We start from the raw sequence: 24,666 nt of genomic DNA, 5'->3' as shown, positions 1-24,666 counted from the left end.
GAAGTTCAAGAAATGAATGAAGATTTTTTGTCCATGGTAAATAGCACTAGTTCTACAGGAAGAGCGCGTACAAGTGCTGTTTCTGCCAATTGTTTTGCCAATGTTATTGGCTTAGCTATGGGACCATTGAAGGACTTTATTAAAGAAGTACATATTATGAAGGACAACTTATGATAATTTTTGGGTTTTTGGGTGCTCTTGATAAAGCCAAAACATTGCTTAGAACTACAAGTTCTTTTATTATAAATCAAATTGTCCTTAGTACAATGTGTGAGATGGAAGATTTCGTAATATCAGGTATTTCCATGAGAAACACAGAATTGCCAAGAAACCCTCAGTTCCCGGTGTTATTTATGCTCCATCAAAGGTCATGCATCGAGGCTGACAAACTTTTTCTCGAAAATTTTGTTATACCTTTGTTGGGTCTAAAAAGCGTTTGGAAAAAATTTACAATAGTTCACAGTACAAACGGCTTATCTGACTGCATGACGGCCATTTGCGAAGGTATAAAAATAGAACAGCGTAAGAATCAAGACTTTGACTCTTATAAATTGAACGCCAATTTTAAAAATGATTTGCAGAGTTCTGTAAAAACTCTTAGATTTGACGGCATTATCTTGAGTTGCATAATTTTTCAAATAGATATAATGATTACATTTAATAAAGGTTATGAAAAGCTGGGACAGGCCAAACAATCACTTAATGTCCCGCATTATGATAGTTTTCCAAGTGAAAATATAGTGGAATTCGTTGTCTCTGGAAAATATCCTAAACTTTTCAAACCTGTTAAAAACCTAAAAGAAAATACAACAGCTGACGATATGGCCTTGCTGTGCATTGAAAACTATACAGTTAGCTATGAAGGAGTTAGCAAATGCTATTTGGTACGTAATCCCATTGGTGATAAGGTGTACTTAGTGAACTTGGAACAAGATTATTGTACGTGCAATCACTCGCCAAGTTGCTATCACATGAGAGCAGCGGAACTCTTTCAAAATGAAAATAGGAAAAGTTGCGAAAGAATAAAGGAAAAAAATGTTCATTACAACCTGAACGAATTGATACGAAAAAGGAAACGCACAGAGAACAAAAAAACTGCAACATTTCTTGTAAAAAGAAAAAAAAAACATGCATGCAGTCAACTCCAGTTAAAAATTCTAATCTAGAAAATTTTACTTTTGAAGACTCTTTAACAGATTGGAGTTTGAAGGATGCAGATTCAAAAGTTGACCGGGAAAGTCAAGATTATTCCGAGATCACAACTAATGTTATCAAATCAAATTTAAGGGAGAATAGAAATAAGGAAGAAAAAAACTGTTTCCTTATTTACTGTCATGATGAGACTATTGATTTTGAATTATTTGAATGTGAATCCATTTGCCAGGATAACTTCAAAAGCAATTATTTTTTGGAAACCCTTTTACCTCAGAAATACATAGACGGTGGCTACTTAGCCAAATCAATGTTTGTTTTACTGAGATTCATGGGTAGAGAATATGACTATGTACTTGTAACATCCACTATTTATCAGTATATGTTTTTGCCAGATATTCAAGAAGACGACAATCTCGTTTTTCATTTCCTTAAAGAACATAATGTACCTGGGTCTCGCAAAAGAGATATAGCAATTTTGTTGCCCCGATGCCCTGGACGCCACGACCACTGGATGTTAGGACTAATTAAATGTGATTCTCTGGAAATATATGATTCTATACACCTAACCGAAAATGATAATAAAGGCACTAAAAGTGAAACACTCGCTATGCACTTGAACAATATGAGAGAAATAAGTAATGAACATTTTGGAAACGAGGCTAGAAAAGAAAAATACATTCATGAAATACTGCCCCTTCAGAATAACAGCTGGGATTGCGGTTTGTATGTACTAGCATATTTTTATTACATTTTGAGAAGGGAACCGGTAGAAAAATGGCGCAGTGTAGAAAGTAACAAGGGCCGTAGGTGGATCTATCACATGGTTGAAAAATATAAGCAGCGCGCCCCAATTATACCAGAAGATCAAATATAAATTGAAAGCCGGAATTTTTTTTTAAATAATTACAAGAAGAGGGAAATGTAGCAATTGAAAATTATTCCTATTAATTGGAAAATTTACTCAAACTAGGAATATGAAAGTACAACGTGACCATCGAACAAGTGGTCTGGTGAAAGATTTTTATAAATACGCATGGCTGGAGACTTTCAAACATTAACAAAAGAAATTTAAAATTGGATTAAATTTTATATTTTAAAGAACAGAGGCCTGCATTGGCGCAAATGGAATACCCAGAAATTGAACCTTGCGAAAAGGAAGAACCAATTAAACTAGGTGAAATCTAAAAGTGGCCTTACTGCCTTACCCAGCCTAGCTCTCCTTTACAGTCTGGTTCTCTGGCGTTGGCTTAAAAGGCACTTGCAGATTCCTCTACCGCCAACCGCAAAATAATGGTTATGCTTATCCTTTAACGAGGAATTTTGATAATTGGAAAGCGGAAAAGATCAAAGAATCACAAAAGACCACCCTTTTTTTACCCAGCTACATGAAACGCCCTTTACATGGTCGAATTTTTGCTTGTGTCCCATTCGACCGAATCCCAATCGACCGAACGCGTTTCCCATTCAACCGAAAACAGCCCAAATGTGCGGTTTTGGGAAAATATATATCAAAATTTAAAAAGCAAACGTTTTCACTTTTTTAAGGCTTTTTTTTACCCTACAGTTTTCGTTGTATATATATATTGATGTTTGAAATGCAAAATTTAACTTCAAGAGTGATTGATAACGGAGAGAATTGCTAATAAAGGCGGCTTTCTTTACATTAATAATGGCTACTTGTTTCAATTGAATAAGAAAAAGGATAAAACTAGTTACTATAATTGTAGAAATCCCTCCTGTAAGGTTCGAATAATAGAAGTAACATAACCTAACCTAACCAAACCTAACCAAACCAAACCTAACCTAACCTAACCTAACCTAACCTAACCAAACCAAACCTAACCTAACCTAACCTAACCTAACCTAACCTAACCAAACCTGACCAAACCAAACCTAAACCTAACCAAACCTAACTAAACCTAAACGAAAGCAAACCAAAGCAAACCTAACCTAACCTAACCTAACCTAACCTAACCTAACCTAAACCTAACCTAAGTAGTGTAAAGCCGCACTTCGTACCTCCGTAGGTGTAGAATGTAGGTGTAGAATGTAGGTGTAGAGTGTAGGTGTAGAATTTCAAGGTCACCCTCTCGCCACGCCCACTTGGGAAACAGCGCCCCCTGGCGGCTGCGCCCCCTCGCGGGAAAACTCGCGCGCCCCCTGGCGGCTGCGCCCCCTCGCGGGAAAACATTGCGCGGGAATCTGGCAGTCCTGTCTACAACTGTCTCTGTGACGTCATTGGCGGGAAAACACCTGTCAGTCTCTTCTACAACTGTATTTGTGACGTCATTGATAAGAGACGAGAATTTTATTAAACGTACATGGCCAAGGGTTAATGATAGGCTGAAAGTTGCGCAATCCATTGTAATATTTAGTTTGACTCAAAATTTTAACCTTTTTTAAGGAGTTTATTTTGATTATGGTATTGTTTTTAATGGTAATTAAAAGGTCCACGTAAAAGCGTAATTAATATATAAGAAATTCATCTTAGACGTAATAGTAGAAAGCAACTGTATCTGTAACGTCATTGGCGGGAAAATCTACAACTGTATCTGTGACGTCATTGATATAAGAGATGAGGATGAATGGATAAAGGTTGAACTTATAGCTTTAAGCATACATTGACAAGGGTTAAATAGAAAATCTTTCATTGAGAAAGTGTAATTATGGAAAATAAGTTAAGCCGAGTGTATTATAACAGTGAAAGTCCTCTCAGTTACGGTAGCGTAAAGAAATTGAAACAAGGAGTGAAAAATGTTTCGAAGAAAAAAATTAAGACATGGCTTCAGTCTCAACCAACATATACCATTCACAAAGCAAGGAGGATATACTTTCCAAGAAATCGTACTTACGTTACAACAGCCAATGAAGTATTTCAGTGCGACTTGATCGATCTACGAAATCTTAAGAAATATAATAAAGGGTTTCAATATATTCTAACTATTATTGATATCCTCTCAAAATATGCTTGGAGTCTTCCTTTGAAAAATAAAACTAGTAAAGAGGTTTTGAAAGCTATGCGGAGAGTTATTAAAGAAAGAAAGCCGTTACGAATTAATGTTGATCAAGGTAGCGAATTTTTATCAAAATTGTTTAAAGATTATTTAAGAAAAGAGGGGATAAGTCTTTATACTAGTGTAGGTGCGATTAAATGCGCAGTAATTGAAAGGTTTAATAGAACTTTAAAGGATAAAATCTTCAAGTTATTAACTAGAACGAAGAAACTAAATTACATTGATGCCTTACCCAAAATAATGAAAGCCTACAATTCAACTGTACATTCAAGTACTGGTTTGGCTCCTGTTGATGTCAATATGCAAAATGAGCATTTAGTGTGGAAACGTCTGTATGGTAAACAATCTAGGGCAAAACCACCAATGTTAAAGGTCGGTGATCTTGTTAGGCTATCAAAAAGCAAACCTTTGTTCGAAAAGGGTTACAAAGGGTACTGGACCAAGGAAATATTTATCATTTCAAAAATTCTGTACAGAAACCCCGTTTGTTATATTGTAAAGGACTTTGATGATGAAGAAATAAGGGGAGCTTTTTACGAATGTGAACTTCAAAAAGTTATCTTGTAAAATATATAGAATAGTAATTGAAAAATAAAAAACATTTAAAGTTAACGAGTCATGTCGAACGATTCATTTTACGTAACTCTCGTGAGTACGGCTTCTATGAACGTGTTTCCGGGAAACACGCAATCTCATTTTAAAGTTCAATTACCAGCTCCATTGCATTTGAATGGAAACTGGCATGTGGGTTTAGCCGAAGCATTTTTACCTAAAGCTTGGGATAATGTGTCTGCAGACTATCTTTATTTTAGGGCCGGAGTCTACGATTATACGGACAATATTTGGGATCAATTTAAGGTGCAATTTACCGGCGGAACTTTACGCGGAGATGGTTACGACGCGTACAAAAATTTATTAAAAACTATGAACAATGCCATACCACCGGAAATACGATCTTCGGTATACATGTTTGTAGCATATAGTGACGATAATGAAAAAGCTTTTTGCGCCCTTAGGGCTAAAAATGGGTATGAAGTTCAAATACCTGAGGAGATGGGTAAAATCCTAGGATTGAGTTCCATGGAATGGATAAAAGAAAGATTTACGTTTCCCGAAGAACTCGTTAAAAGAAAGAAAGAGGACCCTCTCGTCCTAGATAGTTCCAATAATTTTTTCTATATCAGGAAGAGAAAAGGTCATAAAAATGCTCGAGAGTTGATATTACAAATACAACCTGGTCAATATACAAGCATTGAAAACGTCATCGAAGCTATGACCAATGAAATTCCTACGGAACATAGATCTATGATTAAAATAAACCTGAATCCCGACGGAAAAGTAAATATCAAATGTGTAAATGATTATTATCTACTGTTCACGAAAGAAAAGTCGGGTCTTGGAAGATTGTTAGGGTTTCACGAGGATCAAATGGACTATCCTCTTAGAAATTCAACTAGCAAGAGTATAGCGGATATTGACAAGGGCACTGCAAGTTTATATATTTATACAAATTTAATACTACCTCAAGTAGTTGGTGATGTCTATGCTCCGTTACTAAGGGTTGTGCCTATAGTCAATGATAAATCAACAACGTTAGCCGTCCATCGGTTTCAAAACATTGACTATTACCCATTAAGATGTCCGTCATTTGAAATGATAGAAATAGACATGAGAACTGATTATGGAGAGAATATTATGTTTAAGTTAAACAAATCAGTGATAAAACTTCATTTCATACTCAAACATGACACGAAGTAACATATACCTAAATTACTACTTGAACCAAACCGGAAGTGGTCTTACCGGATGTGGTCTTAGTCACTTCCGGGGACCAGTATTTCAGAGAGGAAATGGTCTTGGGAGTATTTTTAAAAGCTTAATAAGATTTATAACACCAGTTTTTAAGCCCGTTGGGAAAGCACTAGGAAGAGAAGCCCTAAGAACTGGGTCCAAAATAGCTGGTGATTACATTGCGGGTAGAAACCTAAAAGAGTCTCTGAAATCTAATTTGAGCGAAGCTGGAGCAAATTTATTACAAAAAGCGAGTCAACACTTGTCACAACCGCAAACTGGTTCGGGTCGCCGTAGAAAGCTGAAGACTAGAAATCGAATCATAAAGAAAAAACGAACCAAGACTGACTTTTTGGACTAAAAAACAATAAACATGGTTGAGGGTATGATGTCAGAACTGGATTTATTCGCGGTGCCACCGGCGAATTACAATGTTGAAAATAGTGACTACGTAATTTACAAGCCTTTGGCATCAATTTCGGATCAAGGCCCTATTGAGTTCTTTGTTCCAGGATCTAATGATCTCTATACGGACTTGGCTAAAACATTGTTACAAGTTAGAGTAAAATTACTCAAAGATGATGGTTCTGCATTAACTGCTCTAGAAACGGATGTGGGTCCTGTGAATTTGTTACACGCTGCTCTGTTTAATCAAGTAGATGTGTTTTTCGGAGATACTCAAGTTAATACTTCGACAAACGCTTATCCGTATTTGGCATTCTTTGAAACGCATCTAAATTACGGTGACAGTGCAAAAAATTCCTATCTATCTGCAAAAATGTACTACAAAGATAATCCAGTAGACGCCGCAAAAATGTTTTTAGCTGCGAATAAAAATGATAACAATGGTATGTTGAAAAGAAAAAATCGCGTAGCCCTCTCAAACCCCGTTGATATGATCGGTGATTTACATCTTGATGTGTGTCGAATGGACAAGTTTCTTTTAAATAACGTAGATGTTAGGTTTCGATTCATAAAGTCAGTAAACGAATTTGCTATTATCTCAACAATAGCAAATCAAAAATTTAAATTTAAAATATTAGACGTAACTTTACTAATTAAAAAGGTTAAGGTCAATGCGGAAATAATGTTAGCTCACGCTATGGTTCATGAAAAGCATAACGTTATTTACCCTATTAACCGGACCGTGTTAAAATACTTTTCTATTAGTAGTGGTTTAACGGATATTACACGCGAAAATGTATTTATGAACAAAATGCCAGCCCGGGTAATTATTGGTTTAGTTAGAACGGCAGCCTTTAACGGCGATCTGAGTTTAAATGGTTTCGAATTTGCTCATTTCAATTTAAACTACTTGGCCTTAACAATAGGGAACCAAACATTTCCCAACCCTCCATTTACGCCAAACTATAACGTTAACGAGTATTCCCGAGAGTATCTTTCAAATTATACGGCTTTGGACTTGTTCAAAAGAAATAAAGGAAATTGTGTTTCTTACGAAGAATATAAAGAAGGTAACGTTCTCTACGGATTTGATTTAACCCCGGAAGAGCAAGCTAGTGCTGACCATCTATCACGGAATAAACAAGGAAACTTGAGAATATCAATGAAATTTAAGTCTCCGTTGGTTCATAATGTAACGGCTATTGTTTACGCGGAATTTGAATCGGAAATAATAATTTCAAAAGATCGCACCGTGATTTACAATCCCTCAGGAGAATGAACACCGTAGAAATAAACGAATTTTTAACGTGTGAATCCGTAACAAAACCATTTTTTCTCGGTGTTTTTGCCTTTGATCAAAAACCATTACCACCCAGACAGAAAAAATATTGTTTTTGTTTGAATACGGAACCAAAATCAAGCCGAGGCATTCACTGGTTAGCAATCTACGTAGATAATGGAATAGGTACCTTTTTTGATTCTTACGGAAATGATCCTTTTTACTACAATCTTGTAGACCTTAACCTTTACGCTAGTAAATGGTATTTTAACAACGTACCTATACAATATCCTTTGTCAGAAACGTGTGGACTACATTGTATTTTCTATTTATTTAACATGTGTAACGGCTATACCCTAGATATGATTATTCAAGACTTATATAATCCTCATGATTTAATGTATAACGAAGCAATGGTGCTTTTGTTTATGTGCAATCATTTATTAAATCATAAAGACATGTATTGTAATCAATAAACTTTATTCGTATAAATCGATCCATTTATTTTCCGTCTTTCGTCTTTTGTTTTGTCGTCTTACAGTTATGTTTGATTCTTCTTCTTTTGGTTTGGAATTTTTTTTAGGTTTCCTTCTTAGTTCAAGCGGAGAGTACAATTTTTTCAGTTCTTGATATTCGTGAATTACTTGGGCCATACTGTTTTTCCTATTCTTTTTAAGCCTTTCAGGATTTGGTAATACAGTAGATACTGGAGCAGTAAATGTAAATGGCGGAGCTGGTGCTGTTGCTGCTGGTGACTGCGTTGACATCACATTTGCAGGTGTTGATGGCATTATATTTGGAGGCAGTGTAGGTATTAGATTAGGTGTCGATGTCGGAACCATTGGAACTGGCAATGGTTGTACAATAGGGGGTTGACTTAATTTTACGGTCGGTGGTTCAACAAATTTCTTAACGTTTAGAAACTTTTGTAGCGTTGTCAAATATTCTCTCAATTTTGTTTCGGATGTTCCTGGTTTTTCAAGAATTTCACTCATTTCTTTGTCTAAATCGGATAATTCTCTGTCTACGGCCGACAAAACTGTAGAAGCCGGAACTAGTATCATTTTTTTCATCGTACAGCGTTAATCGCCGAAATTACACTAGGGACCAATGTTCCTAGTAGTAAAGGCCAGAATCCTCCTGTTTGATTAGTCATCAAACGACGTTTCTTTTTTAATGACAAAGATTTCAGAGCTAATCTTCTTATAACCCTTTTATGACTCCTAAGTTTTGCCTTTTGAGCCTTGGTGATTGGTAAGCCTCCAGTTGTAATATTATGACAAATATTGCAAATAGCTTTTATCTGAGCATTGCTACTATTTTTAAGAATTTTTTTTCTTTGTTTACTATGTTTTAAAACGTGTAAGAAGGGATAGTGTGGACGAAGTGATCGGGGTACCATCGTTATGGTAAATAATTTATTTTGGAGAGTTCGCGTTAATTTAATCCTCGACAAAAACTATCATAGGACCATCAGAAGGAAGGACATTGCTCCTTAAACGTAGTTTATCATCTTGGTCCTGTTTACAATCAATTAATATATAACTATGAGGTTTCTCCGTAGCCATTTCATAGGCTTTAGCTAAAAAATGTTTCTTTTTGGGAAACGTTTGCCGTCCTAGGTATTCAACAGCGGACGAATCTCTCGGAGACTTATAGATAATTATATAAGAACAATTAAGACTTATTGTCCTGGCCTCTTTCCCCTTAGCGAAGAGGTTCTGCGTAATTAAAATCAACGAGGTATTGAGATGATGAGACCCCTTGACAAACCAATCAGAAATTTGACTGCTACTATTACACTCGGATGATAAGTCGTCGAAAATCAACAGATTATTTTTAGTCCTATCGAAGAAATCTTCGTCATTAGGCGGTAAACCTTTTATAAAATCGATATTTCCAATTTTTCTTTTTAATTCGTCAAATTTTGGTTGATACATAGAATAACAATAAACTATACGATCTGGAGGTGGCTCAATCATTAATCGACTATTTTCCAACAATTTAAATACAAATGTCGATTTTCCCGACATAGTTGGTCCGGAGCAAACCATTTGATAAGGATGAATAAATTTTAATCTGCATGCCATAATTTATAATAAGTGAATAAAACCTTTTTTTAGAAAAACGTTAATATATACGTACGAGCAAGGTTGATGCAAAAGTCGTCAAGACGACATCGTGGATATATATCCCGCGAATTACGTTGAAGAAGTTAAGAAGTAATTGTCAAAAATTGCGATTAATTGAAAAACAGCAGCGCGTGTGTGCATCTAGGGACTAGAGTACGTTACTTGAAATAAACCTCAGAAACAGATGAAATCGTTTCTTCAGTCCCTGCCCCTTCATTTTATTAAAAAATAAAAGGAACGAAAAACGAAATATCAAAGACAAATAAACAACAACAATAGCTCTTCATTTAAAAAACAAACTCTTAATGAAACATCTCTTAGGATTGAGTTCGGGTAAGGTATAGGGTTCGAGGTTGGTTACGGTTAGGGTTTGGGTTACGGGCGGTGTTTGAGTTCGAGTTACGGGTTGGGATTTGAGGTTAGATTAGGAGTATAGATTGAGGTTGAGTGTTTCAAAATGGTTAATATTTCCCCGCGAATTACGTTGAAGAAGTTAAGAAGTAATTGTCAAAAATTGCGATTAATTGAAAAACAGCAGCGCGTGTGTGCATCTAGGGACTAGAGTACGTTACTTGAAATAAACCTCAGAAACAGATGAAATCGTTTCTTCAGTCCCTGCCCCTTCATTTTATTAAAAAATAAAAGGAACGAAAAACGAAATATCAAAGACAAATAAATATCAACAATAGCTCTTCATTTTAAAAAACAAACTCGTAATGAAGCATCTCTTGTTTGTAAAGAAAAACATAAAATAAATGACACTATTAAACATTGTGGTGAACTGTTTTATTATTAATTTTAATTTTCTTAACCAATCAATTAAGTTATTAGGATATTATTTCTGTATTTTTCATAATATAGTTGAACTGTCTATTTCTACGAGGATGAATTCAGGGTTCGTACAAACCTGGGTAACTGGGAAAACTTTCAAAAATTCAGGGAAATTTAGAGTTTATGGTAAAATTCAGTTGGAGCGGCGCCTGTACGTAATTAACTATTAGAACGCGTCTTCTATTGTAGGTCTTGGAGTAGTGTTACGGTTAATGTCTTCCCCCATAAAACCGTGTTCGAAGGGATAATTATTTGACGGACTATGCCAATCAGTAGTTTGTTCGCAATCGTCAGCATCTTTTAATGAGAATAATGGTTGTAAAATGCAGTTGGAACACCAACTTTTGTTATAGTTCCAGATATAATAGTGTAACGCATCTTTACTATTAACCTGATAGTGATCAGTTAACTGTTCATATTTAGCGTTTAAACAATCGTTTAAACTATGATGAAAATAGCAACCGGGACATATTCGTCTATAATTTTGAGGGCAACCACAATAGCAAATTTTTGCAAAATATTGGTAATGTAAATGATTTTGTTCATTTGTTAAGATAAATGGTGGCGTTTCTATCCGATTGCGATGCACTAGTTCAAATTCTTCAAACGTTAAGGGAATGAATTCGTCGAACACTATTTTTCTCTCTATAGACGATTTTGATATACTTATATCCAAATCTTCGAAAGTTCCAGGTGGTCGATGTTTCTCTACTTCGGCGGCTTTAAAAAAGACGGATTCTATTTGCCCCCAAAAAGTTTTCGGTATAAAATTTTTTACATCGTTAAAATTAAAATATCTTTCATTATGCAACTTATATTTAAAAACATGCATCAAATTTTTTATAGCGATATCTTGTAAAGACGTTACTTTAACGTCTTCTATTTTTTGTTTTTTTCTAGGAGATTCTATTATATTTTCTTCTTCCATTTCGGTCACAAGAGCGTGTCTCTTACTCTGATTCGCTGTATAAAATAACTATTTCCCTCTTACTAAATTTTCTAGTCCATTTGAAAAGTATAAAGTACTCACCTTTTTATAGAAATTTGTTATAGCAAGTTGTTAGTAAAGTATTTTTCGGTCCGAATGATTCTCGTCCTTTAAGGTATGCTGAACCGAGGTTCATAGATTTTTGTAGAACGAAGTCTATAACCTTGACGTCACACGTATATTTCGAATTACCTTTGACGTCAACCTTGTTTTCGCTTTATAAAAACACCTGTTAGTTATAACGGAGCAAAATATAACACGGTATAGGCGCTATATTATTCACCTTCAGGTATAACGAATCCTTGGGTCCTAGCTAGATTAAGTTATTTTATGGAACGAAGTCTATAACCAACAACTGTTAAAGGAGCAAAATATATTTTTATCACGGCATAGGCGCTATATTATTCACCTTCAGGTATAACGAAGCCTCGGATCCTAGCTAGCTTAATAGTATTTTATGGAACGAAGTCTATAACCAACAACTGTTTGTTATAAGAGAGTAAAATATATTTCCAATTATCTTTGACGTCAACCAACCTTGTTTTCGCTTCATAAAAACAACTGTTTATTATAAAAATATATCCTTTACAAAAGTAACCTTGGTTCGCTTGTTAAGGACTCTCGCTAAGGGGATTCGAACTCGTGATACATAGAACAACGAGTTTAAAGGCAGATACGTTAACGAGCGAGCCAATGTTACTTGAGGGTGTATTCGGTTGATGACTATAGTACAGTGGATTTATTAATATAATATGATTCTTTCCCCCCGTGACGAAAAGTATATCTGCTGGATTCCCCCCGTTACAAAAAGTATATCTGCTGGATAATCAAGTTCGCTACTAGCCATAAGTTACTGTATTCAGATCTATCAAATTCTCTCCGCCATAATAATAGTCATGTCTTTATCGAATATACCTTCTCTTTTTACCTTGGCTAAAGAAGCGTCGCGCGAAACTTTTAATATACTATACGAGTATGAACTCGCTTCTCGACATGATCTTTATTCGGGTTGTTTACCAACTCATATCGCTACTGAACTTGAAGAAACACTCGCTACCGCCGGTCAGTGCCTCGATTCAAACATTTTAAACTATCTTTCGGCGCAAGATGTTTTCGACACTCGAGTTAAAGCGCATTATAAACTTTCATTTCTTCAGTACAACTATGTTATGACGCGCCCCTCGGAATTACCTCACAATATTCCTGATTGGCGTCACGGTAATCACGTTGTAAAAGACTATTTTAAATTAGAAAATGTTTTTGCGTGCCCCAACAAAAACCCATATTGCTTAAGGTGTCACGAAAACGAATCAAAACGTATATTAAAACTTTGTTCCACGTGTTATTACGATATCGATATGAATATTGAGAAAGACTTTGATCAAGTGACCCGTGTAAAATATCATTCAATTATAGATAGAAACGATATTTACGACAATATCGTTCTGGATAAGGGTAACAATTGGTGTAACAATTGTTACACTACCCCCTTATTCACTATTTTTCCGGAAACCATTTGTAAAGAAACATTTAAAAATATTTACCACGCCGTTAAACGTTCCCTAATATTCGATGAAACAGACGTCGAATTCAAAATCTTAAAATACCCCCGCTTGTAATATTAGTTTTAATTTAAAAATTTAAACTTTACCCCCCAGTTCCCGTGATTTAAAAATCCTTGTAAAATATTGTTTAATTTCTGTTACTTTTGTATTATATTTCCTATATCACGTAATACGTGGGGTACATGCGTATTTTCACAAAGTTTCTGTAAGACTCAATATCATATTGATCATAATAACACGTGAAACAAAGTATTTAGTTTATTATTAGTGTATTTAGTTTATTATTAGTTTATTTATATATTGTGCATTTATAACATTAAAGTAAAACGAAATAAATTTCCTTACCTACATCCCAAATATCACTCCAAAATTATTATGATATTTTTCGTTTGAATCAACTAACCATTCCACGAACATCTGTCACGACAAAACGGAAACAGTAGGTGTACCATTTTTGAAACGCTTTTCACCCAATACCAGTTCAATATAAACCAACTAGTTTTTTCTACCTTTGGCTGCATAGTGATAATTTATCTTGGTTTAGTATAGTTTTAGAGTGTTCTATTGTGTTTTATTATAGATTTATTGTACCTTAGTGTATTTTATTTACTTTTAGTGTATTTTATTGTGGTTTTTTTTATTTAAATCAGCAATTATACAGATCATAAACAAATAACATTGAGATTACTTGAATATCAAGTATAGATTAACTTAGTTTTGAAAAAGTCAATATCGTTTATGATACAATTAAAAAGAAATGGCTCGTCAATTGGTTGGTTAGAACCAAAATCATTTCTATAATTTTCCAAAACTTTTTCATAATCAATTTTTTTCAAGGCTTTAATGAGGTTTTTTTGCACTCTTTCATTCCAATCACTTTCCTCTAATTCACATTGTACATCGTGAGCAATCTGGTTTTGACAGGCCTCGTTTTGACAATATTTGGTTATTTCCAATAATATTTCAGTCAGATTCTTAAGAACAGCTTCTCTCATGGATTCCACGGCTCTAGTTTTCTCTACCAACTCATTGTCAAGCAGTCCTCTAATTTTTTTTAAGTGTTCCCAAGAAGTATGATTAAGGGAAATTCCCTCGCCAGTAGCGTACATGACGTTATATTTTTCACATTTTCCTCTAGTGTATTTTCTAATGTCCAATATACGTTTCTTTCCACGGGTAAAACATTCCAATTTCAAATTTGAAGTAGTAGGATATAACCAGACGGAAAAACGCGGCGAATTACCCTCGAAGAAGGTATCAATCTCGTTGGTATACTCAAAGATATTGCACCATAGTTCCTTTTGCAAGCATAACTCTACACCCGTATCAGTCCTTTTCCAGTAAACCTCCGGGGATAAGACGTTACCGATCCAAACCTCTACTTTATCCGCTACGCTATGAACTTGACACATCTTCATTTAACAATGATAAAACTTTACCGCAACCCCTTAATATACGTTACGCAATACAACAATTCTTCAAATGACGTCACAGATACAGTTGTAGAAGGGAGGAGTTTCCCAATAGGCGGCGCACGGTGTTTTCCCGCCAATGACGTCACAAATACAGTTGTAGATTTTCCCGCCAATGACGTCACAGATACAGTTGTAGACAGGACTGCCAGATTCCCGCGCAATGTTTTCCCGCGAGGGGGCGCGCGAGTTTTCCCGCGAGGGGGCGCAGCCGCCAGGGGGCGCGCGGGGGCCCGCGAGTTTTCCCGCGAGGGGGCGCGCGCGAGTTTCCCAAGGGGGCGTGGCGAGAGGGTGACCTTGAAATTCTACACCTACACTCTACACCTACATTCTACACCTACATTCTACACCTACATTCTACACCTACGGAGGTACGAAGTGCGGCTTTACACTACTAACCTAACCTAACCAAACCTGACCAAACCAAATCTAACCTAACCTAACCTGACCAAACCAAACCTAAACCTAACCAAACCAAACCAAACCTAAACCTAACCAAACCTAACCTAACCTAACCTAACCAAACCTAACCAAACCAAACCAAACCAAACCTAACCTAACCTAACCAAACCAAACCAAACCTAACATAACAGTAATGTTTTGGAAAAGGCATATTATTAGAGAAGTCAATGAAGCTAAACATAAATATTTTAGAAAAGGCGTAGAATAGTTAAATGATTTATAAAATATTATTAACCTAACCTAACCTAACCTAACTTAACTTACAATTTCCTTCTCTGGGTTTGAACCCGAGCCTCTGAATGAAAAGCCTGATATTCTACCATGCTGCTGCGAAGATTCGAAATCCTCACAGACATTTAACTAACTAATTATTTCAAATAAATTCCCATTCAGCAGAAACCCGCCATGGGGCTGGAAATTTAAATATATTCTCCATAAAAAAACAAAAAGCGGTTTCGGTCGAATGGGATTCGGTCCAATGGGATAATACCGAATTTTTTTCCTTAATCGTTTTTGTTATTTTATTTTTATGTATGTTTCTTATTCTTTGACGTTAGATTTTATTTTTTTTAATTCTCTCTTAACGTTAATATTAATTTTTTTAAAAAGTAATTTTTAAACAATATAGAACAATATGTTTCGTGGCTGGGGATTGAAACTCGTCTGTCACTCCTTGGGTAACATTATACAAAGTATTGATTCCGCTCCAAAAGATGAAGACGAGTAAATCCGTGAAAATTGTCACTATATAATTTAGCACATTAAGTTTATTAAGCAAGTTTTTGTTAAGTTAGGTTTTATGAATATTGTTTTTGCGTGAAAATTTGTTAATCGTTGGGAAATAGTCGGGATACCCACTTTGGTTATGTGGTAAAAATTTATATCGTTTTTCATACTTTTAAGGAGTAAAATCGCACGCGAAAATGAAAAATTAAACTCGCGAAATATCGTAGCAACATTACCTTAATAAGTTTAGTTTCAAAAATACATTTTTCTCTTGACGATAATCAACTGGCCAGTTATAAGTATGTAAATTGTTTAAATTATAAAAAAATATACGCGCAAACTGAACGAGACAGGAAAAACTGCACAACGAAAGAAACTTGAAGTATCGTGATTGCTCTTCAAGGCGTGTTTCTTGAAAGTGTATGTGAAAGACGCGCATAGACCTAAAAATATTGGAAGTCGTCCAGGACGCTCGCAGTGATGGTTTGGAAGGAATCATAGTAAGACTGTAACAACTTTAGGAAATCTTTTCGGTGCAACTTCACCCTTTTCAACAGAAATCCGGTATCGTTTTCTGTTTCCACGATCATCCATGAAGCCTGGTCCACATGAACACTGGTCTACTGGCACACTACGAAGTTTGGCTTTGAGAAAAGCGTCGATAAGTTTGCCAGTGTTTTCTCGATCATCTGATCTTGCGCTGATTACTCTATGAAGAACACCTACCATGGCAAAGCGTTCAGATTTTCAGCAACACCCAATCAGCTATAATAACAGTGAAGCTGCTTTAAAGGGACTTGAAAGTAGTTTATAGCCGTGTAGACACCACAAGAGGACTCAGCTGCACTACTTTTTGTGGACATAAAGGTTATCATGGGCAAGAAGAAGCGAAGAGCTAAAGCCTTAGTTCATTCTACCATAGTTTGCTGTTTCCATAACCTATACCTTGGAAAATACTGAACTAGAAAGTTGAAGAAAAAAACTTCTCAAACAAAAATAAAAAGGCAAACGGCATTTTTATATAAGTGAAGTGTCAGCTTCAGCTTCAGCGACAGAAAGAACACGATCGATTTATTCCAAAAAAAAAAAACAATTATACATTTTTAGGGATGCAACGATGCATCGGCCAAGAATCGGCTTCGGCCAGAATCGGCCACTTGGCCGAATAATCGAATCGGCCGATTTTTCTAAGGTAATCGGCCGATTTTTTTCGGTCGACTCTTTTTGGTTAGATCTAATCTTTTGAGCTAGTATAAAGGAACTAACAAGTTTGCCAATTAACAAATAACGTAATTTAACCAAATTCTCCGTCAGCCCCCCCCCCTTTCAAAAATGTTACCAGTACCAGTCGCTCTCTAAGAGCGTGGCGCACATGCGCAATCGGCGCAACCGAGAGAAAAAAAATCAGAGAAGTTTGTTTACGTTATTACAAAGCTACGGTAACAACGCTGAATGCTGATCTCTCTAGTCTAGTGTGAGCCTCTAACCGTATTTTCGGGTTTACCCTTTTTGAATTTCCTTCTCAACGGATCACGTGACGTCTTACTCCTCGGCTGTGCGCCGAGGTAGGTGCGCGGGAGAGCCATGGTAGCCGGCCGTTATGGTTTGCCACTTTGCCTTCCCCTTCTATCTTTGACTCTCCTTTCGATTTGTGCGCACTGCTACTTCCCACCAAAGAGAATATACCAAGAGGAGTGGTAACTTTGTAAATAGGGACCGGGACTGATTTTGAGAAACAAGTTCCGGTTGTTCACGCGACCGTGTCGTCTTCTTAAAAATTACCTTTCGTACGTCAACGGTCAAACCAGAGATCAACCCTTTGCCACCACCAAAAATAAGCAGCCGACATAATTTAACCAATAAAAGGCGTCGCGGCTTAGCCACTAAACAAAAACCGGATCTAGTTACTCCAAAACCGTGGCCGGGCTTTTCAAAAGCCCTGTGGAAGGCTAGACTTTTTGCACCTCTTGGTATATTTCTCTTTGTTCCCACCCGTTCCACAAACAATGTCGCTCTATCACAGTCTGGATTTTATTATTGTCAGCTATCCCTCTAATGTGTTTGGTCTCATTGTCTCTAGCGTGTATTCCTGCAGTCCCTTGTTTACTTAAAGTAATAATACTTGAAGTCTTGAATGCTACTTCTTGTTTTTAAAAGGATGAGAAAGGAACTTAAAACTCACGCTTAAAATTATTTTTTCCTATCCGGAATGCAAAGAAAGAACTAATCAAAAACAAGTTGTAGCAGAAAGAATGGACAAAATGTGTGTTGAACTAAATGAACTAGTATCACGGAAACCAAACCAGATCGATTAATGTCCTTAGACATTTTTGACAAGTAGCACTCCTATACTAATGCCTAAAACGTATAACCTTGAGGCTTCGGCCGATTAATCGGCCGAAGCCGATTTTTTAGAGACCGATGCATCGAATCGGCCGATTCCGAAAAATTACGAATCGTCGCATCCCTATACATTTTTCTTGGTTCTGAGTTCATTTTCCCAGAGACAGTGTGGGACAGTTGAAATTTCTCGTCTTAGAATGAAAAATTTCGGTTTGTTGCTACGATAACGTTTTAAAATTAAAATAAATCTGATTAAATTAATGCTTAAATCTTAAACGTTGTAATATTATAAGGATTATTTTTCATAGGGAAGGGTTATACTGTAAATAATACTGAATAAAAGAATTACTCCATAGTACTTTAGCCTTGTTTTTTAACCATGCCTATAAAAATAGTAAATAATTGTTATAAACAATGAAATCGTATTTATCAAAAATATATTCGCAAAACCATTTTGCAGAAATATTTGCGAAAAATTTTTGCAAAAATATTTACATAAACGTTTTTGCGAACATTTATATGCAAAAAACTGTTTGCATAAATACAGTTGCAAAGTTTGTTGCAATACATTTATTTGCAAAAAATATTTGCATAAATACAGTTGCAAAGTTTTTTGAAATACATTTATTTGCAAAAATATATTTGCAAAAAATATATTTGCAAAAACATTTGAAAAGGATTTATTTACAAAATTATTTTTGAAAAACATTTATTTGCAAAAATGTTTTTGCAAAAAAAACATTTTTGCAAAAACAGTTTGCAAAAAAAAATATTTGCAAAAACAGTTTTTGCAAAAAATGTTTGCAAAATTAATCTTTGCCAAAAAATTTTGCAAACGAATATTTTTGCAAAAAAATTGCAAAATAATTGCAAAAAATTTTGCAAAAAATTTTGCAAAAAATTTTGCAAACAAATATTTTTCCAAAAACTGCAAAACAATTTATGGCAAAAAAATTTTGCAAACAAATTTTTTTGCAAAAAAATTTGCAAACAAATATTTTGCAAAAACATTTTTGCAATAATACATTTGCAAAAATTATATCATGGTTATAATTAATTCTTATTTAATTTAATGAACTGATCCGTACCGTTTTCATGTAAAAAAACCGGTTTTTTAAAAAGTTTCCAAAAAAAATTCAAGGTTCTGCAAGAGGTTTTCGGCTTGAAAAACTACGAAAAAAATAAACAATGGTTATAATTAATTCTTATTTAATTTAATGAACTGATCCGTACCGTTTTCATGTAAAAAAACCGGTTTTTTTAAAAGTTTGCAAAAAATATTCAAGGTTCTGCAAGAGGTTTTCGGCTTGAAAAACTACGAAAAAAATAAACAATGGTTATAATTAATTCTAATTTAATTTAATGAACTGATCCGTACCGTTTTCATGTAAAAAAACCGGTTTTTTAAAAAGTTTGCAAAAATTATTCAAGGTTCTGCAAGAGGTTTTCGGCTTTAAAAACTAGCAAAAAATTAAATCATGGTTAGAATTAATTCTTATTTAATTTTATGAACTGATCCGTACCGTTTTCATGTAAAAAAACCGGTTTTTTTATAAGTTTGCAAAAAATATTCAAGGTTCTGCAAGAGTTTTCTGGCATAAAAAACTACCAAAAAAATAAATAATGGTAAGTAATAATTGTTAATAAATTTCATGAACTAATCAGAACATACACTCACCCAAGTTAGTTCAAACGAAAGTATCTAACACTCTTTAATTTAAATATATATTGTAGGAATGCTCTTCACCTCAGAAATCCTTAAAAAAATATGTTAATTCATTACGTTTATCAGTGTCAAATACGCCATTAACCCTTATTATTTGTATTTAACTCGTCAGTAAGAAACCATAATTATATAGTCTCGATAGTTTAAATTGAACTCTAATAGCATACCCATAGATATTAATAGTATTCTAATGTCTATGAGCATACCACGACTATGGGTTAAGGGTCAACCTTTAATATTTAGTCACAAAACTCAAAGCAAACATTTAAGAGCTTCAAATTAATCATCCAAGATATATTCTGATGAAATATTTCGGTAACTTACGTTGTTAAAGGCTTATATTATCATTGTTTTATTTTTAATTAAAAAAATTAACGATAACAAACTTAATTACCTTTTTAGATGAAGTAAAAAACAAAAGTTCTGCAAGTTTGTAAGAAAGCTCCTGTAAATTAGGGTGTAGAATTGCAAACAAAAAGTTCTGCAAGTTTGCAAGAAAGCTCCTGTAAATTAGGGTATGAAATTGCAAACTTTTCGAGGGGTACTGTACTCGAAGGTTCTGCAAGTTTGTAAAAAAAGTTTGCAAAAAAAAAGTCCTGCAAATTAGTACCTCCCATTTAAAGCCAGAGAGAGGATTATGGTATTGCCTTAATTTAAATTGGAGGTTTAATACTCCCTTTAAAATTCATGTCTCCCGTCGACAATAAGTGTTTTAGGCTTCAATCCCACTCCCCTAGTTCAAAATTCAAAGAAATCGAGGGGAAATTTTAAGAAGCAAAAACAAGTAAATACCGGCGTAGAGTTGCAAGTTCTCTCCCCGCTTGTTAAAGGAGTTTTCCTCCGCGGTCTAACCTGGTTTCTCCTTTTCCATCAAAACTTGCAGAGGTTAACGGTAATAGTTAGTATAGGGCGCTGTCGGTTAGCTGTGGCCAAGGGGCTAGCCACCACCCCTCTATGCATTGTAAAGGCGTTAGATAAGTGGCAATAAGTCGCAAGATGACTTGGTCCAATTAGCTAGCTAGCTTAATTATATTTAGAATGGTGTTAAGGTGCTGTTTATTATTAGAAGTTACCTGTATTTCTCCACAAATCGAGAAGAATTTTAAAGGAAATTACTAGCTTGGGGCACCAGTTATTACAATTATAACGTAATTAAAAATATTGAAGTCAGGATTAAGGGTTATAATTTTTTGCTAGGCATCGAGGGGCTCTTCAGTCTGATCTTCAGTACTTCTTTTAATGGGTATTTACGGGTATTTCGTTTTACCACTGTTAAACGATGCGCATCGTGGGGGTGCTCACTCACATTTTCAGTTCGTATCACGCTATAATAATTATAATAAAGTAAACAAGATGGCTCCGGACATATTTACGTTTTGCGCTGACTAGCTAAATTTATTGTAAGGTGGCCCCGGCCTATATACTTTACTGGTTATTTTTCTCTTTTAAATATTAAATATCATTCCAATTATGAATAAAAATAATCTAGCATGATTTTGGGTTATAGATTAATGAAACAAGTAAAAAACAAACGTCTGTCCAATGAACAGGAACAATTTTGTTGATATTTTTATTGCACATCAAATATTTGTGGGATAATAGATGTGTTTGGGTACTAAAATTATTCATTTATTGCACGCTTCTAGCAATATGCAACAAGCGCTTTGAATTAGGCCCGAGTTATTTTGTCTTGAAACTTGTGGCGATAGAAATAAAGTAATTGGCATTATCCCTACCGAACAACGCTAGGTGTGGCACGTAAACGGATGGTGGAGATTGAGAACAGAGAAAATAGTACTGGAATAAAAGGCAGGCCCGATTGATATTACCGCCAAAAGCAATCTCATTCCTTTTCTGTTCATGACGTACTAAGTGCTAATTAATCAGAGAAGCTGGAAACGAAAGACGTTTTTGTGGGAAAAAAGTTAATTTAAAAAATATTTTATGACTATGCATAAAAGCATTTATCATTTTTGTTTTAAAACAATTTAAGAATTAAAAATGGGGTAGAAGGGATGCTCAGCCTGCCAGCCACCAAGGTCGAACCTATACTTTTGCAAACTAAAACGCTCGAAAATAAAAACTTAGATAAACGAAGCGCGTGCGGAAATATTTTTTCACGTAAAGAGGATAGCCAGCTCCCTGTCTTCGACGGTAGCTTATTCAATAAATAATGCGTTCCAGCTTTGGTTTTCAGCGCGCGCAAACCTTTTTCTCTATGTTGGGGTGACTTTGCTTTAATATATAAAGTAGTTTCAAGTGTGCTGACAACATATACGAAAGAAATATTGTCTGTATGTCTGTCTCTCCTCTCCCATTTATTCAGTTGCACCCAGCGGCGGGCGTCTGGCAGGGGGTTGTCCAGTTCCTATTCGCTAAGCCTTTTTATGTCTAGGCTTCTATGCATATAGAAAAAAAGTTATGAATGAAAAAACATGTATTTAAGTAGAAAAAAAGGGGGGAAGTAGGAGAACAAAAATTTTAAGAAGTTGAATTATAAAGAATAGAAAGTTTTTGACGAAACGTATGACGATTTTGAATTTGAACTAAATTAGATGGTAGATTATTCCAGCCATGAATGGCAGTGAAGGTGATATGATTGAGGCGAAAATTTGATTTAACGAGAGACTTGACTAATTTGACTTTCGCTTAACTCGGTCTAGGTACTAAGCGAGCGTGGCTCGGTTGGTTAGGGCAGACGTCTTCACTGACGTCAAGTATGGATCAGGAGGTCACGGGATCGGTATGGTAGAAAAATAATTTCATTTGGAATAAATTACGTTACGCTACCTATGAGGTGTAACGTGAACTGCGGGTGAATTTTCAGATAAAAATCGCGGGAATTTCGAAATACTTATGACGAAACTCATCATATCACAGGAAAAGCCAGCCAGCCAGCAGGGGTCAGAACAATCGTTTTAGCTCTAAAGAGCGCAAAACGGAAGAGTAATACTTTTAAAACAGTTAAAGGTAGTGCATCGAGGGGCTATTCACTCAAATTTTCTGTACACCTGTTAATTACGATGTGGCTGCTATTACGAGCGCTTGAGTCGTCTTGTTAAAAGCTCGGTTCGGCTAGGGTCGAAAAAGCAGCGACTCTAGCAGCCGAACTGGGTCTCGGCTTGGCTCGAAAATGATCGAGCCGAGCCAAGTTAACATTTATATGTTTAACAAAAAATGCTACTACAAACGTAAGACTAAGACTTGAGAACGACTAGAAATGCTATCCCATGTGCTGGAAGGTATCTTCCCATTGCGCAGAATTCCATTAGACCGAATTCCTATTAGACCGAATCCCGCCAATGTTTTTAATGAATTTAGCCCAACCGCGGATTTGGTATTTACAATTCAAACGACGCTATTTGTCGAATTAAGCAACCCCAAAAAATGCTATGTAGTTTAATTTCTATTAAGGGGTTGGCCAAATTACTAATTGGCAATTACAAATTACAAATTACATTTTTTCTGAACTTAATTGTAATTGGTAATTGTAATTGAACAAATATTGTAATTTGTAATTGGTATTTTGTAATTGACGTTTATAAAACCTTGAAAAAGTAATTCAATTTCATTAGTCAATTACAATTACAAATATGCAAACAAATGTTGAGGTAGTATGAATCAGATTCTCTGACTGAAATGTATTATCTTAAGTTTGTATTAATTTTGTACAGCAAAAGGCTAGGTTGAATAGCTTCTTTGCAGTGTAAGCTACATTGAACGCAATGAACAGTAAATTTTTTTTCTCACGTTAGCTCTTGGGGTTCGAGGAGAGGGTAAGTTACCATATTGAAAAAAACTTGGTTTTCAATTGCCTTCATGATTTCTATTTCTGTGATGTGACTGTCTGACTGATTTCGTAATTTAATTACCGATCTCTTGTTTATGGTACGGATTTCATGATTTTTTTTTTTTCATCAATGATTTCGGATGAGTTTGTAGTTAACTAGTTTCTAGTGGTAGTTGTCAAAAATGTAATTTCGCGAGAAGCGTACGGCATATCGTTTAATGACCGACCCCTCGAGCCTGTTACTTTCCTCTCTGGGTAACTTTTCTATTGCATTGGCATTCCTCACTGAGTCATTGTTCACTGTTGAACTAATATTTTCTCCAAAGATTATATTTATTTTTCAACTGCAATTGATACCAAGACCAATTCAGAATTTTTGCGTTCATTCGATCTGACTCCACTGATGGTACATAATTTTCCCCAGTATAAGCAATCTAATCTTTGTAAAGTATAACACCCCACTACAATTGTCCGCACCGGTGGAACGGCTTTTCAATTACGCAAAAATGGCCCTTAAAACACAACGAAGAAGACTCACCAATAGAAATTTTGAATTAAATACATTGTTGAAAGTCAAGAGATTATATTTGTTTTTATTTTTGATAATTCGCGAGTTAACTCACAAATTAAATGCAACTTATTAATTTGTGATTTCAATTTCAAATATAATTCAATTAATAATTTGTAATTGGGTTTATCACAAATATGTAATTGAAATTTATAATTTGTAATTGAATGATTCAGAATTTGTAATTGAATGATTCAGAATTTGTAATTGAATGATTCAGAATTTGTAATTGTAATTAGTAATTTGTAATTTAAGGGTCATGTAATTTGGCCAACCCTGCAGTAGTATTTATGTCGTTTATTAATGAAAGCGTTTTAAATACATTTTTATTGCCTTGGACACGCCATTATTTGACGACTATACAACAAGATGATAATTAAAAAAGACCTTTGGAAGTTTTCATTACCGTGTATTCTAAA

General features: G+C 35.1%; 3 protein-coding genes and 1 long non-coding RNA gene across 5 annotated transcripts; 2 read left to right on the top strand and 2 right to left on the bottom strand.

Moving 5' to 3' along the window:
- The first annotated feature begins 266 nt into the window (after positions 1-266).
- On the top strand, positions 267-2,564 carry LOC149657524 (uncharacterized). Its single transcript, XM_089844681.1, has 3 exons — positions 267-884; positions 1,007-1,109; positions 1,185-2,564. Exons 1-3 carry the CDS (start codon positions 267-269, stop codon positions 2,027-2,029), a joined length of 1,566 nt encoding a protein of 521 aa, XP_089700807.1. The 3' UTR covers positions 2,030-2,564.
- Positions 2,565-6,333: 3,769 nt separating this feature from the next.
- Positions 6,334-7,644, top strand: LOC149657523 (uncharacterized protein F54H12.2-like). The gene is made up of 2 exons (XM_089844680.1): positions 6,334-6,912; positions 7,027-7,644. Exons 1-2 carry the CDS (start codon positions 6,334-6,336, stop codon positions 7,642-7,644), a joined length of 1,197 nt encoding a protein of 398 aa, XP_089700806.1.
- A 3,140-nt stretch (positions 7,645-10,784) lies between these two features.
- Positions 10,785-15,022, bottom strand: LOC149657522 (uncharacterized). Of its 2 annotated transcripts, none has more exons than XM_089844574.1 (2): positions 10,999-15,022; positions 10,785-10,904 (listed from the first exon to the last, which is right to left on the bottom strand). In XM_089844574.1, the coding sequence occupies exons 1-2, from the start codon at positions 11,533-11,535 to the stop codon at positions 10,788-10,790; spliced, it is 654 nt and encodes a 217-aa protein (XP_089700700.1). In that variant the 5' UTR covers positions 11,536-15,022; the 3' UTR covers positions 10,785-10,787. Both variants share the same exon structure in this region; 1 of them encodes a protein (XP_089700700.1).
- Positions 15,023-19,251: 4,229 nt separating this feature from the next.
- LOC149657521 (uncharacterized) lies at positions 19,252-19,624 on the bottom strand. The gene is made up of 3 exons (XR_016370057.1): positions 19,542-19,624; positions 19,397-19,478; positions 19,252-19,333 (listed from the first exon to the last, which is right to left on the bottom strand). It is a non-coding gene; the product is annotated as an uncharacterized LOC149657521 (long non-coding RNA).
- Positions 19,625-24,666: the final 5,042 nt, after the last annotated feature.

This window comes from Phalangium opilio, unplaced genomic scaffold (genome assembly GCF_054372755.1).
Source record: "Phalangium opilio isolate 3A_F unplaced genomic scaffold, DU_Popi_V2 ptg000077l_1, whole genome shotgun sequence".
NCBI classification, from domain to species: Eukaryota; Metazoa; Arthropoda; class Arachnida; order Opiliones; family Phalangiidae; genus Phalangium; species Phalangium opilio.
This window is presented reverse-complemented; position numbering and strand designations above follow the sequence as displayed.